This window comes from Mya arenaria, chromosome 5 (assembly GCF_026914265.1).
Source record: "Mya arenaria isolate MELC-2E11 chromosome 5, ASM2691426v1".
Classification (NCBI taxonomy): domain Eukaryota; kingdom Metazoa; phylum Mollusca; class Bivalvia; order Myida; family Myidae; genus Mya; species Mya arenaria.
The window spans coordinates 11,983,598-11,999,301 of NC_069126.1; the positions used below are offsets into that span (position 1 = coordinate 11,983,598).

General features: G+C 32.7%; 1 protein-coding gene across 1 annotated transcript in view; it reads left to right on the forward strand.

The window, feature by feature from the left end:
* Positions 1-2,422: 2,422 nt before the first annotated feature.
* LOC128235437 (uncharacterized) overlaps positions 2,423-15,704 on the forward strand; it is a 61,987-nt gene continuing 48,705 nt past the window's right edge. Inside the window, exons 1-14 of the mRNA XM_052950259.1 lie at positions 2,423-2,471; positions 2,594-2,636; positions 2,866-3,026; positions 3,601-3,768; positions 3,944-4,153; positions 7,141-7,308; positions 10,708-10,815; positions 12,340-12,382; positions 12,550-12,707; positions 12,855-12,998; positions 14,481-14,537; positions 14,839-15,045; positions 15,185-15,401; positions 15,573-15,669. Of these exons, the coding sequence (XP_052806219.1) occupies positions 2,602-2,636; positions 2,866-3,026; positions 3,601-3,768; positions 3,944-4,153; positions 7,141-7,308; positions 10,708-10,815; positions 12,340-12,382; positions 12,550-12,707; positions 12,855-12,998; positions 14,481-14,537; positions 14,839-15,045; positions 15,185-15,401; positions 15,573-15,669 (1,773 nt within the window). The 5' untranslated portion in view covers positions 2,423-2,471; positions 2,594-2,601. The remainder of the gene's footprint in view (positions 2,472-2,593; positions 2,637-2,865; positions 3,027-3,600; positions 3,769-3,943; positions 4,154-7,140; positions 7,309-10,707; positions 10,816-12,339; positions 12,383-12,549; positions 12,708-12,854; positions 12,999-14,480; positions 14,538-14,838; positions 15,046-15,184; positions 15,402-15,572; positions 15,670-15,704) is intronic.

A 15,704-nucleotide genomic window follows, 5' to 3' on the forward strand; every position in this document is an offset into this window, starting at 1 on the left:
AGTCCCTAACACCAATACAAGCCGACATTCTAATGGATCATTTGGGTTTGGCGCAATATCTAAACCATCCACAGTGCATAGCCCATGATCAGTGGGTGAACGGTAAATAAATTATTACGTTTCCTATAAATGGCCGTACGCTGCTGCCTCAGTGTGGTTTTCAGTCATTTCGAAGCAATTTTATTTTTACCAGAAATTAAAATTTATGTTGCATGAAATATTTGTAAATAGTCTTCAGCAGCCTCGTATCCTCAATTGTATATCTCTTATGTTCATGTTCGCATGTTGTTAATCCGCAATGGACTTTTTTCCAGAGTGCCCATTTAACGTCAACATCGGTTCTTCGTCATCCAACGTGTTTTGCAGTATTGACTCTACATGTCTCAACATTGATTGCTGCATAGCGATTGAAGAAATAGGGCGAAACTTTAGTGTCTTTGTACATATCGATGAATGTGAACAGAAAATAACGTACGGTATCGAAGGAATTGAAGTTTCCAAAACCTTTCGAGGGTTTCGTTTTGGTAAATCATACTGCTTGTCTTCAATATTTATTTCAAATAAATAACATCTGTTATATTTTTTCACATTTTTCAGTATAAACTGACATAATTTGTAGAGTAAGGGTGTTTTTTTTCTTTAGACCAAACGAATCATTTCGATCTGGATGGAGTACTTGACGTTAGGTGAGTATATTGTTAAATAAATATTTTGTTATTCTAAATGCCTACATTATTGTATACTACAAGTATGAATAAATGAGCAAATAAATAATGCCCCACTATCGAGTTGGTGAGAGAAAACGTAAATGGTAAGGGTGTTATCACCACAATCCCCTCCTACAACTTGTGAGTAACGAGCACCTCTTCATTTACAACCCTAATCGTTTATTACAAATCATATTAAACTGTGTTTCGAGTTTCTACGTTCCGTTTATAAAATTATGCGTAACGAATACTACGTTTGAAGCTCCTAATATCGCAAACTTATTAACAGTTTTTAATGTTCATGTATGACAGGAATTGAACTTTACCAACTGTGTCCTATCCTCATTTAAAGGGTGCATTTAAAGGGTGTTCCATTAAATCGTGTTCATGTTCTGTTTAGCCTTAACATTGATTGTCATAAATAATTCAAACAATCAAATATTTACACGAGCATTTGATGTTAACTACGAAAACACCGATGCAATTTATTTATTACAACATAATAATTATGTCTTCTCTTCAAGGTTATTGTTCTGGTTTTTGCAGGCTATTGGTGTCCAATCTTTTACATGAACGCAAGTTCCTCATATCGTTGTTTGTGGATGAGTATCTCAACGATACAGATGTGCCAACAAGGGAGTATGGTTTGATTAAAAATGCTTATATACCAGCTACAATCTGCTTATTCGAGTCTGGGTTCAGAGATAAAGGTATATAAATCACTATTTCTACGTACCCCTAACAACCGAATTAATTTTCCGAGAATAAGTTGATGCTTTAAACAGAATATGTCTTACAAATTTGTCCATTACAAATATTGAGCGCATTACTGTGCTATGTTATTACATGCTCAATATCCCTGTAAAGGTTTAACAAGACAAACGTTAACAATACAGTGTTATTCAAAGTAGATAAAATAAAGCTATTGAAAATAGCGTTTTCTTGAAGAGCTATTTTTCTTTGGGTTGTTATCATCGGTGTGACAATCATATAATAATCTAACCTAAGAATTTGATTATTTCATCCCCCACAAGATCTGCATTATCGTTTGGAAGTGTTTGTTAATTTATGGTATTAATAGCTCAATTATTATAAACACAAAACAAAACACTTGCTTGCTGATAAATATAAGAGGATAATAATAACAACATATTTTACAGATTTTTCCCTGCCACTATGGATGTCAACACACTTTCCATCTCATGGCAGTCAATATATAGATGATTATATACTGACAACGCTTTTAGAAGACATTGGCATTGCCGACTATCTCCTATCTCAACGGTGTACGGTAGAAACATCAAATGCAATAGGTACAGTCAACGATTGGTGACGTGCTGACAATCGTCGTGTTCATATTCATTTGCATATCCTTTTTATATGAATATGAACTATGTAACACCGCACTGTTTCGTTTCTCTGTTGGTTTAGTAATTATACATTTTGTTGCATTTCTCCCATAAGGTGGGTATGCCACTTTAATAAGTTGATGGTATTTATTTCTTACGAAAGTTATTAAAGTGAACATGTTTGTACCAATTTTAGATCCAACTATATGTCCAATTGACCAACGGCTTGAGTCGATTTCAACCAGTGTTTCATGTGCCCTCAACGCCAACTGCATTGGAGTTCACTGCTGTCTGACGTCAGCCGAGTTTAATTTGACGTTCGATTTTAGTGTTGACATTGACAACTGCCGGGGAAAAATGATTGTCAGAATTGAACGTGTATCATACACCGTTCTCTTTAAAGATCTTCTTTGGGGTAACTATTGAACATTTTTGTAACATATCGCAGATCTTGTGTAAATCGTGAACAAAAAATGGACATCAACTTAACCGTTAACAGTTGTTCTTACGTTAACATGGATGTTCTTTTATTTAAAGGAGAAACCATGAACTTCGATCTCGATGGTATATTCAAAGTCAGGTATTCACAAAATTGACTATGTTCTGAAAATTATATCATTTTATATATCTTAGATATTAAATTTTAACAAACGTAAATGTTGTTGATTGTATGTGAAAATATTTACTGTTATGTAAGTTTAGTAACGTTAGAGAATATGCTAATACAAATACCATGGCTTATTGAATTGAAGTGTTTGCGTTTCTTTGGCTTCCTTTCACAACTAGTTCAAAAGTATGATGTGTTTAAGTGTATTGGCCGACATGGTATGGTCTGACAAATTGTTCAATTTGACGATTTCCACGAGTGTATGCACAGACGCCAATGGAACATGTACAGAAGAAAACATTCTGGAGAATGCAATTTTACAAGCAACTCCATGTAGCTGGACATCCTTGTCAGAAGTTGAAGGTCAGTTATATGAATTTCATTCATACCAATGATGAAATCTTATGTGTAATGGCCAGTTTTGAGCACTGTATTATTGCATCAACACGAAGCAGATCTAAATGAGATGAACGCTGTTCATATTTATATTAAAGCATAATATTATGTCATGCAAACATTTCTGCCTGATTACATGTTGATGAGAGCCATTGACTTAATAGCTAAAACTGATAATGCTGATTCGATATTGCATATGCATAAACAGGTACAGGTAAATAAAGATCAATACTTTGCTTATCATAGTTGATTTGGCTTGTTTTTTTAAACTGCATGGATAATTTTACTGATTATTTATCATTTAAGATAGTCTTAATGTGTGTTAACGTATGTTAAAACTTTTATTCTAAATACAAGTCAGTTTGTGTTGTATTCTATGTTTACTGATCATCATGACAATCAAAAGAAAATTGCATTCATTTTTTTATATAACGTTTTAGATTTCTAGTTTTTAAATTTGATAAAAAATAACTTTCTATTTTAATATCTTGAAGAATTTTGCACAAAAATAAGAGTTTCACTTCGTATTTGTTTTGACTAGGTTTCGACGTTACCCAGTGGTTGGAAGATAATGGTATATCAGATGAACTTGTTTTATCGGACACTTATTCTGACACTCTTATGTCTATTTTGGGAATGTCTGGATTTTTTCAAACAGTACAGTGCAATCTACAAGACTATGGACGAAAAAACGATACCTGGCTTACAGGTTAGATAATGTAACGGCATCATATTTAGTCGATTAATGCATTTATAGATTGTGATAAACATGTGTTTGCATGTTCCAATGTATGGCTATTTATACAGATCTAAGATGGATATGTGCGGACGCCAAAATATCGAACTGACATATGTCGTACATAGTTCGTTATGCTATTTTGCAGATTGTGCTATTGTCCATGGTCTTTCCAAACTGCCGTCAACTACAGCGTGTCATTTAGATGCAACCTGTTCATCGTTCACATGTTGCGTCAATACTACGTATATACAAAAGACGTTCGAATATCAGCTTGAAATCGATTCATGTGAACAGAAGCTGACACTTCGCATAGAGAGAGTTACTGTTGTTAGATCCTTCAGCGAAATTTTATTTGGTATAAACCATTTTTGGGTCATTATTTCTGAACTATTCGAGATTGTCATTTGATAACTGTAATATGAACATATATCGTACAATGCTGTTTTTTTCAGGATTTTATAAAACGAATGAGTACGGTATTCGAGTTTGAAAATGAGTAAAGAAAAAATGAATCAAAATTCAGACTAAAATTAGTATATTCCCGTATTTCTTCTTTACCATGTTTCAAAAACATGTAATTATTGCTTGATTGTTATCCAAAATTCACATATCGGAATATGCTTACAAATAGCAGTTTTTTCCACGCTTATGGTATGTAAAAACACAAACGGGTTTCATATAATAACACTTTACCAGTACAAAACATATGTGCTAAATATGGGGCCTGAACCACTGACCTCGGATTATTCAAATAATCAGGTCCAAAAGAATCATGTTTAACTTAGAAGTTTACGATGTTTACAACGATTGAGGCTCGAATTACCTTCAATGTATTATTCGGTTGCCTTTTTAGATATGCTTTTTTATTCATTATAGGTCAGTGGGAATCATTTTACCTTAATGGTGTGTTCCGGTTGATGTAAGTGACTCACCAAATTATATTTGTTTGACAATAAAGTGATATTAGACGTTCTTGGCATGGTTTATTATAAAAGCGTTTTAAATCTATTTTGTTTTATATGTTAAGGATATCGCCTTGATTTAAATGGCACTTAATTCATTTGATTGTTTCCTTTTTTATATCCTATGTAGTGTTTGTAAATATATTAAATGTTCTGTAAAACAAAAAACGGTTTATACTCAGGTATCTTATTGAAGACGTCACACATGCAAGAAAGTTTATAGTTAGCGCAAGGTCGAAAGTATGCCTGGATGAGAATATATGCATCCTTGACGATACCGTACTTAATGAAGCAAGGATCCCTTACCAAGCATGTAATCTGGATTCGGATTACATTTTAAACGGTCTGTACAAAGCTTGCCAAAGCATTTATGACTGGTTCTTAATGAGATCCACAGCATAAGATGTATTATACGTTAAGCGTATTACAAACAAAAACCAATAGAAAAACTATTATTGCTACTGGTAGAGGTTGTTAATCGAGGCTTCTCAAAAATGCAATCACGTGCAATAATAAGCTTTATAGATCACTACAGGCTATGTACTCAAAAGTAAGAGCTAGAGTTAGAGCTAATAAAAATACACTCTCTAATGAATTTGAATGTCCAACTGGTTTAAAACAGGGGTGTTTATGTTCGCCCATATTATTTGTATTTTTCGTCAATGAGTTCATTAAACAAGTTGAAAGCAGTGAGCTGAAAGGCATACAGCTTTTTCCAAACCTACGTGAAATTTTGTGTTTGTTTTTTGCCGACGATTTGGCTTTAACATCTGATACAGTGGTTGGTCTACAGCGATTAATAAATAAATTACATGAGTTTACAAATGAATTTAGCCTGACTGTAAATACAAAGAAAACAAAGGTTGTTGTATATAAAAATGGAGGCAATTTATCTAAAAGTGAAAAGTGGTTTTATAATAATGAACGCCTAGATGTTCTAAAAGGATTCCAATATGTTGGAGTATTCCTCTCCCAGCAACTGTCTTTTCAAAAAATGGCAAGTGAACAAGCAATAACTGCAAAAAGAGTGCTAATGACATTATTATCAAAATTATATAAGTTTGGTCAATTGAACCAAAACACATATTTCAAATTATTTGATACAAAAATTGCACCAATATTATCATATGGATCGGAATTATGGGGTATTGAAAAATATAAGACTATTGAAGCCGTCCAAATATATGCATGTAAAAAGTACATGTGTGTTCCACATAAAACAACAAACATTGCAGTTTTGAGTGATTGTGGGCGCTATCCGATTTATATTGGAACTTCCAAATATGTTCTGAAGTACTGGCTAAAAATACTCAATATGACAAAAGATAGATATGTCCGGCTGGTCTATGATATGCTGAAATATATGGATGAAAGAGGCCCTGAGAATTGGGTGACTAAAGTTAAAAATCTTTTGAATTCAACAGGGTATAGTTATCTTTGGAGAGACCAATGTGTTCAAAATGAATCATTATTTTTGAAGAATATTATACAACGATTAAAGGACCAATATCTACAGGAATGGTCAAGGGTTTTATCTGAATCTCATAAGTTAAGTCTCTATAAGCATCTGAATACAGATTATAACCATGCAAACTATTTGAATTGTGTGAAGATAAGGAAATTTAGAAGTGCATTGGCAAAAAATAAGATGTTCATCTCACAAATTAGAAGTTGAATCTGGCAGATATCGAAATGTTCTTTATCAAAATAGACTGTGTAAATTATGTAATTTAGATATTGAAACAGAGTTCCATTTCATAATCAAATGTAGTTTTTATGATGACTTGAGAAGCAAATATATTCCAAGTAAATTTTTCACAAACCCAAATATTCATAAATTTTATGTTTTAATGAACTCTGCATCAAAGAATACCATAACTAATTTAGCAAAGTATGTTTTCTATGCAAGCAAAGTAAGAGATGAAATGCTCAGTAATATTACATAGGCACATTACTCTCCATGTATTATTCTGTTTTCTTTTTTTTAGTTAATATTGTTTGGGGGTCTACACAAAGAGATAATCTGTGTTAGCGGTCAAAAATATTGACATTATTTTTGTTACATAGTAGAAATATTAAAAGTAATTTCATTATGTTTACCATTTTACTCTATTGTATGTTATACAATTTATTTGAATTCCTATGTTCACCATTCACCACTATGTTTGTATGTATATTATTGTGTACATAATGTTGTTCTGGGCCGGGGGCCTATATCAATGAAATAAATAAATGAATGAATGAATGAATGAATATTGTACATAAAGAAATAAATCCAAGTATTTATCAAATAACTGTTTGATTAACAACTGGTGGCTGTTAATTATTTGTGTAAATTTTTAAAGTTCATTTATTTATGAAGACATATGTACTTTCACAGACTTTTCACTAAGTGATTGGAAGACAGAACATGGAATAAATACAAATGTGCCACTGGACGAGTTCGCAAAAATAGAACTTCTTGATGAACTGGGAATCAGCATGTATTTGAAGTCTGAAAACTGCAGCACTTTGATACAAAATTACAATCTTGGGAAATGGAAAACAGGTATCACTAAAACCATATATAAACAAATTGAATTGCCGAAAATGCAAACGCTTTTCAAAAAATATAATTATTTTATATTAGTATGTATTTTACATGTGTATGCTTTTGTGGCATTGAGAGTCTCGTGTCAGACTCACAGGCATCTGAATCATTGTTTGTCACAAAAATGTTGTTTAAAATCATTTTGGGTATATACCATTAGATAAACAACACATCTGAAGTTATTTTATGCTTCAGTGTACAGATAAATTAATTCAATTCCTTAATATCACAATAAGACTAACACCACAGTTTAAGAAACAACCGTATCAGTCTTCAAATTAAATCCGCTTTAAAATTTTGTTTGAAGCGGACATTTTCCTGACAGCGCTCAGATGTTTCTGATCAACCTCCGAAGAAGAGTATTTGACCCATCCAAGCTTGTGTGGCTCACATTCAAGCCGGTACAAAGCTATTTAATGTACATGTCAATGACATAATCTGGGCGCTTGTCGGTAAAATGGCCGGCTGCCTACGAAATTTAAAGAGAATTTAGTTAAAAGACTGATACAGTTGTTTCTAACATTGTGCATTGTGATGTTAGCCTTTTGGTGATTTTATGGAATGGATCTGTACACAGAAGCATAAAATAACTTCAATAGGTCTGTGATTAGTACTGTTTACACAGGGAAAATTGAAGATTTGAATTTGCTGTACTCTTTCCGACTAAACAAAAACACGAGAATTGGACATTGAATTATGCTTGCGCTCAGATGTTTCTGATCAACCTCCGAAGAAGAGTATTTGACCCATCCAAGCTTGTGTGGCTCACATTCAAGCCGGTACAAAGCTATTTAATGTACATGTCAATGACATAATCTGGGCGCTTGTCGGTAAAATGGCCGGCTGCCTACGAAATTTAAAGAGAATTTAGTTAAAAGACTAATACAGTTGTTTCTAACATTGTGATGTTAGTCTTTTCGTGATTTTATGGAATGGATCTGTACACAGAAGCATAAAATAACTTCAATAGGTCTGTGATTAGTACTGTTTACACGGGGAAAATTGAAGATTTGAATTTGCTGTACTCTTTCCGACTAAACAAAAACACGAGAATTGGACATTGAATTATGCTTGATTGTCTAAAGACAATATATTTATTCGAACATATCGCACACCATTTTAAAGGTAATTGACTCTTCTTTCCATGTCACTTATTTAAAAATGAATTGTTTATATGTTGGTTGAGAAATTTGCATAAAACTGGACTCTACCGTGAAATCGGGTAAGTTTGAGTTACATACCTTGTTTTTTTTTGTATATCAAAGACAGTAAATATCTTCAGATGTGTTGTTTATCTCATTGTATATACCCAAAATGGTTTTAAACAATATTTTGTGACAAACAATTATTCAGATTGTGTTTTTTCGTGGGCTTTGATCTGAAATACATTTGGTAAAACAATGACTGTGTTATTGTTTGGTTTTGTTGAAGTGAAGATATCACTTATTTAAACAATGTTTTATGTATTTGATGTGATGTATGTTGACACATCTTTGTTTAAAAGACATGAATTTCAATTTGACAGAATGTCCTTTTGTGGACGAGTTAGATCTCATTTCTCTGCCACAAACGATGTCATGTACACTCCACGCCGACTGTCTGTCAATCGCCTGCTGCATGAACTCCGATTTAATTGGAAAATTTGTCTACTATACTACTTCACTTGATTACTGCAAAAGAGAGCTAACAGTTCAAATTGAAAATATGAGACGTACATTTTCAGTGTATGACTATAACTTTGGTGAGTGCATACTTGCATATTTATATCATTCGAATTTTAAAAGAAAATCATAAAAAAAATATATATATATATATTTTCATATACAATAAGGCTTGTACAATGTGTTCGAGAATATGTAAGACAGATAATTGATAGTTTTAAAGAGCCATGTTTTTTATAGTTTTACCATTCTTTTACCCAGGTTCCACAATGAGTATGTCCATTTACTCAGCTCTACGTTTGAGGTGTGTTATTTCTTTAGCATAATTTAAAGAAGTGATTCCATTGGATTTAGTAAACTTGGATTATTGTTCATTAGGTTTATTTTTGTTTCCTCTTGACAAAGAAATAGTACACTTCTTCATTGATTTTAGGTGGACAATGTGGCATTTGGTATTAACACACCAGGTCACTTTGAATATGCATGTCATGGAATGTTTTGAGAACAACGGACCTTGTGACCAGGTCGTTTCCGTGGCAACGCGGTTAAAATTGCCTTTGCCAGATTGTACTGCAGCACAGGAGTTGTACACGCCCGGTACAGTTTTATTTAATTTTACTTGATATCCTATACAAATACATTTAACGTTATATTAAATGCTGATGTATTACGCAACGGAACGTCTCCGACCGTTCTCATCGCAAAGGAAAGCTAAACTCATTTTTCGTTGGCTTCCATGAATGTTATCACCTAATAGTATTACAATTAATTCCTTCAACCGTTCGCAATTAGTCGGAGCCAGGGTACGATGCTACTTAAACCTAAACGACAATTAGAACTTATTACGATCAGTTACATAACAAATAATCAATCCATTAAAACATTAACCGTCAACGCATCTTCTACTACCAGTGATTTTTTTTGTTAATTAATATTAGAGCAAGATATGAAGAATTTTGGTATCAGATTGCTTTGATATAAAATAGGATCAGATCGTTTTGCTTTCCTCATGCGGGTATCGAAAATAGAAAAAGATGTGTCGTAAACAAACATGTAATAAGTTTATTTTTATAGAAATTAGCTTACGTAGCTGGAAAACAGAACATGGAATCACAGGGAACGTGTTCACAGATTCACAGAAAATGTTACTTCAAAGAGATCTTGGACTAGTTCGGCATATGAATGATAAAACATGCGTGGTCCAAGGAGAAAAACAGGGTTACGAAAACGGATGGATATCGGGTACATATCTTGCTTAAAACTGAGACAAGAATTTTAGGTATCATGTGTAATTTACAAAGCATGTATGCATTGTATATACGGCTTGCTGGAAAACCTTGTACAACTGACAAGAAATTTGAAGTTGTACATGAAACCTAACATTTATTCGACAACGTTTAAATTACAAATTTCGTATATTTAAGATAATACTTCATCCATTTTCTTTTGGTTATGTTTAAAGACATTAATTGCAATAATTTTAAAATAATGATTGTTTGAAAATGAAGCAAACAGCAAAGGTAAATTAAGATTTAGCGACGTTGGTGATACCGAAAAAAACAACAACAACGTTCTTTTGTTTTATCTTCAGAATGCCCTTTAGACTTAAACTTGGCAAATATCACAGAACAATACAATATATCTTGCAAGATTCAATCTTCGTGCTCCCAATTGCACTGCTGCCTATACGTCCCAGAGATGGACATGTCTTTTAATGCATTATTCGATTTGCAACCTTGTAATTTATCGCTAAAAGTTGGGTTTGAAATGATGACAACGGAAATGAAGATCAGAGAAATAACAGGTAAATCGGCGTATACGTATATACAAATTTCATTTATAGCATTGCTTTCTCCTGCATTTTAATAAATATCTGATATTTTTTATTTTCTTTTTAACTGTTTCGCAGGGTTTTATAGTTTTAAAGATATTTGGGTGCATGTGTGTTACTTGAATGTTGTTTATCTTTGTTCGTTGTGTGTAAGGTCTCAAATGTCTGACTATTAATTATGTATCATTATCATACTATATTTTAAATTGTCTTCAAGTTAACGATGACTCCGTTTCGCTCTTTATTTTTAATTTTGCAAGTATCGATATTATGTTGGGACAAGTGTGAGGACGGGTACAAGTTTAAATCCCCCTACCCTGCCCCACTGAGTTAACTACTGTTTCTCTGATTCTAGTATATATCAATAAAGATATTGTGATGCCTGTGTGTTATGTCTTTGAAGATGGTTTATACGTTGTGTCTGTTAGCCTTTTTGCCTTTAAACAGGGTATATGTTAAAGTTTTGACTACCGAGCGTCTCCCGGTATTTTCAATATTATTGTTAATTATCATTGTTCTTGGTGCGATTCGCGTCTTTTAATCCTACATATATATATATATATATATATATATATATATATATATATATATATATATATATATATATATATATATATATATATATATATATATATATATATATATATATATTAATCAACTATTACTTATTTGACGAGATACAGAAACAATTGCGGTACCAATACCAGACAATTGAAGACAATATATGCCAGAACTCGCTCAATATCGACCAAACTCGGCTAATATCAACAAAACTCGCCTAATATGAATTTCCTCCGTTTGGATTGGCTACACAACTCGCCTAATATAGGATTTGAGGAATGGGCCATTTTCATTGGCTGTTGAAACTCGCCTAATATGAGAAATATGCTGGAAACTATTTTTAAATGTAGCCATTTTGTTTTCCGTTTTCCAACTGTTTTGAAAATTTTGTGCTTCGTATAAACCTATTTGGAATATTTGAACCTATTAAATGATTGAACCACTTTAAACGGCTTGATATTACAGTTGTATTTAACCCGTTGGTTGATTTTACGACTATTATGATTTTGTACACCGACAAAATGGACGACGAAGGTAATACATATGACGTTTTGGCAAACGATTTACGAAATTAAGACGAAAAGTCATGCTTTCTTACAATGTACAGTGCTTTATTCATACGTATGTGCAATGTCACTTTAAGGATGCATGTCAAAATCAGCAAAATCAAGACACCATGAATGGATAAGGGATCAATACGGCTTCAATGTGAACTGAGGATAAGAATGTTTTAACGAAATGGTAATAGTTAATTAATAAAATACTTAGGTTATTTCATATTTGCCAAGTTATTTGTCCTCTGTCAGCTGTATTTGCCTTCGCCCTTTCGGGCTCAGGCTAATACAGCAAACCTCGGACAAATAACTAGGCCAATATGAAATCACATAATTAATAACATTATAATATTTATACACATAACTGTATGACGAATTTCAGGCACGGAAACGGTCCAAAGTCTGAACAGTGTACTATATATGAGGTTAGTTAATAATTTCGACATTACGCATGTATATTTTTCTTTTGCGAAAGGTAGAGTTAATGGTTTTCGTCATTTGAAATATCTGGGATAATAGTGTTTGTGTATTATCATATATGGTGTTAGTTTTGCAATTGCTTTCATGAACGTGTATGTATTGTTTATGATAGTTCAAAAGTGACCGAAAGAAAAGACGAGCTTCAAATGGAATGGACGGTCAAGGTTTGTATAGAAGATAAGTTTGATTGTACCCGTCAAATTCGACTTCTTGAAAATGTCTTTATTCCAAAACCTGATTGTTGGTCGGAGCCACGTTCTGAAACCCAAGGTACCTTTAATGAAACTGACATTAATATATTTATATTTTGAAGCGTTAATATATTTATATTTTTAAGCGCGTCACTGTAATGATAATCACAATTATTCAAGTACTTACTAATCACTGTCCTTAACTTAATGCATTATATGTTTTCAGGATTTTCTCTGCAAAATTGGTTATCTATCAACAATATCACATTAGAAGACATGTTCGAAGAACATCACGATAAGCTAGCTGTAGACTTGGGTCTTGTTAACATGCTCTCTTCCTCAATGTGCAACATAACAACTACAATGCAAGGTATACAATGCACTTTTGTTTGCTGACATATTGGGTGTGTTGTATTAATATTTATCTGTATGTGGTATTGACATCATTTTATGTGTATTGGCAATGACTAATGGAAATTTACCTTTTATGTTAATGTAGATATAGATTTGGAGTTCATCACCTCAAATTTATCCATTTACGACCAATCGTGTGTACGGTCATCGACCGGTGAATATATGGCCTGCTGTGTGTACTCAGACGAACTTGACCGTTACCTTTGGGCCTCTTTTACAATCGACCCCTGTCGTTATCAGATAATTGCTGAGGTTGAAAATATTGCATATAAAATAAACACGCTGGACTATATTTGGGGTAAATATTTCAATAATGTTAACGTATGAAAGAAGTTCATGTAAACTTGGAAATACGGAAAACATTTAATAGACGTTTGAAAAGTGCCAAAATACCTAATAGTAGTATATGCAATTATTACGGTTAACCGTGCATTATTGTTTCTTATGTTCTAGTTCCTTTTATTGAATTCCTGAAACACAAACCGCTTAAGCCATATTTTTCATATGCAGTAATCATAACTGATGAACATATTTGTTGACAAGCATTACTACACTAAATTGACGAAATATTTAATTTTGTGTTTTAGAACGTAGCTTTTATTCAAACAAGTTTCTGTTATCATTGTGCCTTATTTGAGTAGCAATAGGGATGCGAATCTTATTGCATGTGGGAAAATCATAATGCGCTATCAAAATTCAAATTTAAGGAGATAATATGAAAATAAAGTTTGTCATTCTTACATTCGTAGATAAAAGACATGACTTTACTATTCACCTGTATTGTTATAATGTTCCGAAATATATATCTTAATTTCCAGGAACTCGTCGCGAGATATCTATGAGAGGTGTTTGGAGCATCAGGTATACACTCATCGCTTTTCCAAAATAATTAAAAAAAATCGCTTGTTTTGTTACAAAATTTGACCTTTATAGCAAAATAAACCCTATTTCGACTGAATGTTTTACAGATTCTGTCAATACATCCATACGTGTATCTTATACATTTAATTCAAGGTTCCTGATACACAATGTGCAAACAAATGTTGAGTTTGCATTGGACGTGAACGTCGAACTTTGTTTTGAAGACGGAACATGTAATGGAACGTTTTTCTTGGCAACGGATTTGCGATTGCCGTATACAAATTGTACAAATACTACACAACCATACCAAGGTATGATTGACTTATATTTCAATTCAATATTCTGCACGATAAATAACATTTTAAATTCTTATTCATTGTTATGCCTTACATCAATATTTCAATATTTGCTTAAAATCAATTTGATGGCAGCTCAATATTTGCAAGGATTTCGCTCTTGACAGCATAAACAATCATCATATATGGGAAAGCTTCCTACTTCAATATGTGTCTCTACAAAAATTGATGCGATTAAAAAGTACTGATTTATTACTATAATCACTTCTTTTCTTTTCAAGACATCTCATACGATTTCTGGCTTCTTGAGGAATGCATTTCATCAACAACATCCACAGGTGTGTGTTTAAAAGAAAATGTATAGACCTAAATCACATAGCGTTGTATACTGATTAAGTAATTCGCTTGAATTGCATATAATTAAACACAATACTTTGGTATTGTTTCTGCCGTTTCTGTAAATTAGAAAGCACAGGGTTTTGTTTTAGCAAATGTTTTTAGCAAAACAGTTAAATATTCTGAGGTAAAAAAAGTTTTGAAACAATACAACGGTTGTACGATAAACGCATCCACAGATATGCTGTTTGTCTATGCAATTGACATTTACTGTATTTATATGTTTGTGTATATCTTTTACAGGATGCACGTCAGTTCGTCTTCCAAATGTTACACAAGATATGTGTTTGCTTGATGATGATTGTCGTGGTTTAACATGTTGTGCAGAATTATATTTCGGGGATATTACACGAAATGTTACGTTTTTTATTCGAACTGAGTGTAATGGAAGCATGCTGGGCTTTGGTATTGAACGGAAATCTTGGCAAACAAAAATCCAGTCGAAACCAGGTAAACGTTAAATGATCAACAATGCACACAACATAAAAGTTGATTACATTATTGACGATATTTTAACGCTAAACTAATAATTTGACCAATCATTAACGGTATCAGTATTTCTGTATGATTTATTTTAATTGTTTTACAGCATATATACACCGAAATATCAAGGACGCCATTTTGTTGAACATAACAGTCAATAATGACTCTCCGACTACGATCAAAGTATTTGTAAACCTGACGTTGTGTGAAAAGATATCAGGCGAAACATCATGTATTACATTGCCATACCTTGTTAACCAAACACTTAATATACACTGCACGAGAAAACGACGTAAAAGAAGTGTGTTTCCGGTAGAGTTCAGGTTGGTTAGTTATGCATGTATATGCATCAAGCGCATTTTAATTATATAAATTACAAAAAGTACTACTGGTTACCGTTCGGATATAAAAGTGGGTGCTTAAATGAAAAAACAAAATGCTTCAATATGTTACAATATATAAATTAAGTATTTATGCTTTTGTCTTTCTTTAAGCGTTGACGACATTAAATTGAAGCTTAAAGAATTGCTAGGGAAGGGGTCTACAAATGACGAAATACAGTCTTATATCGATGCAGTTAGGATTGCACAGGTATATTATTTTATTTTCTCCCAATGCAGTATATA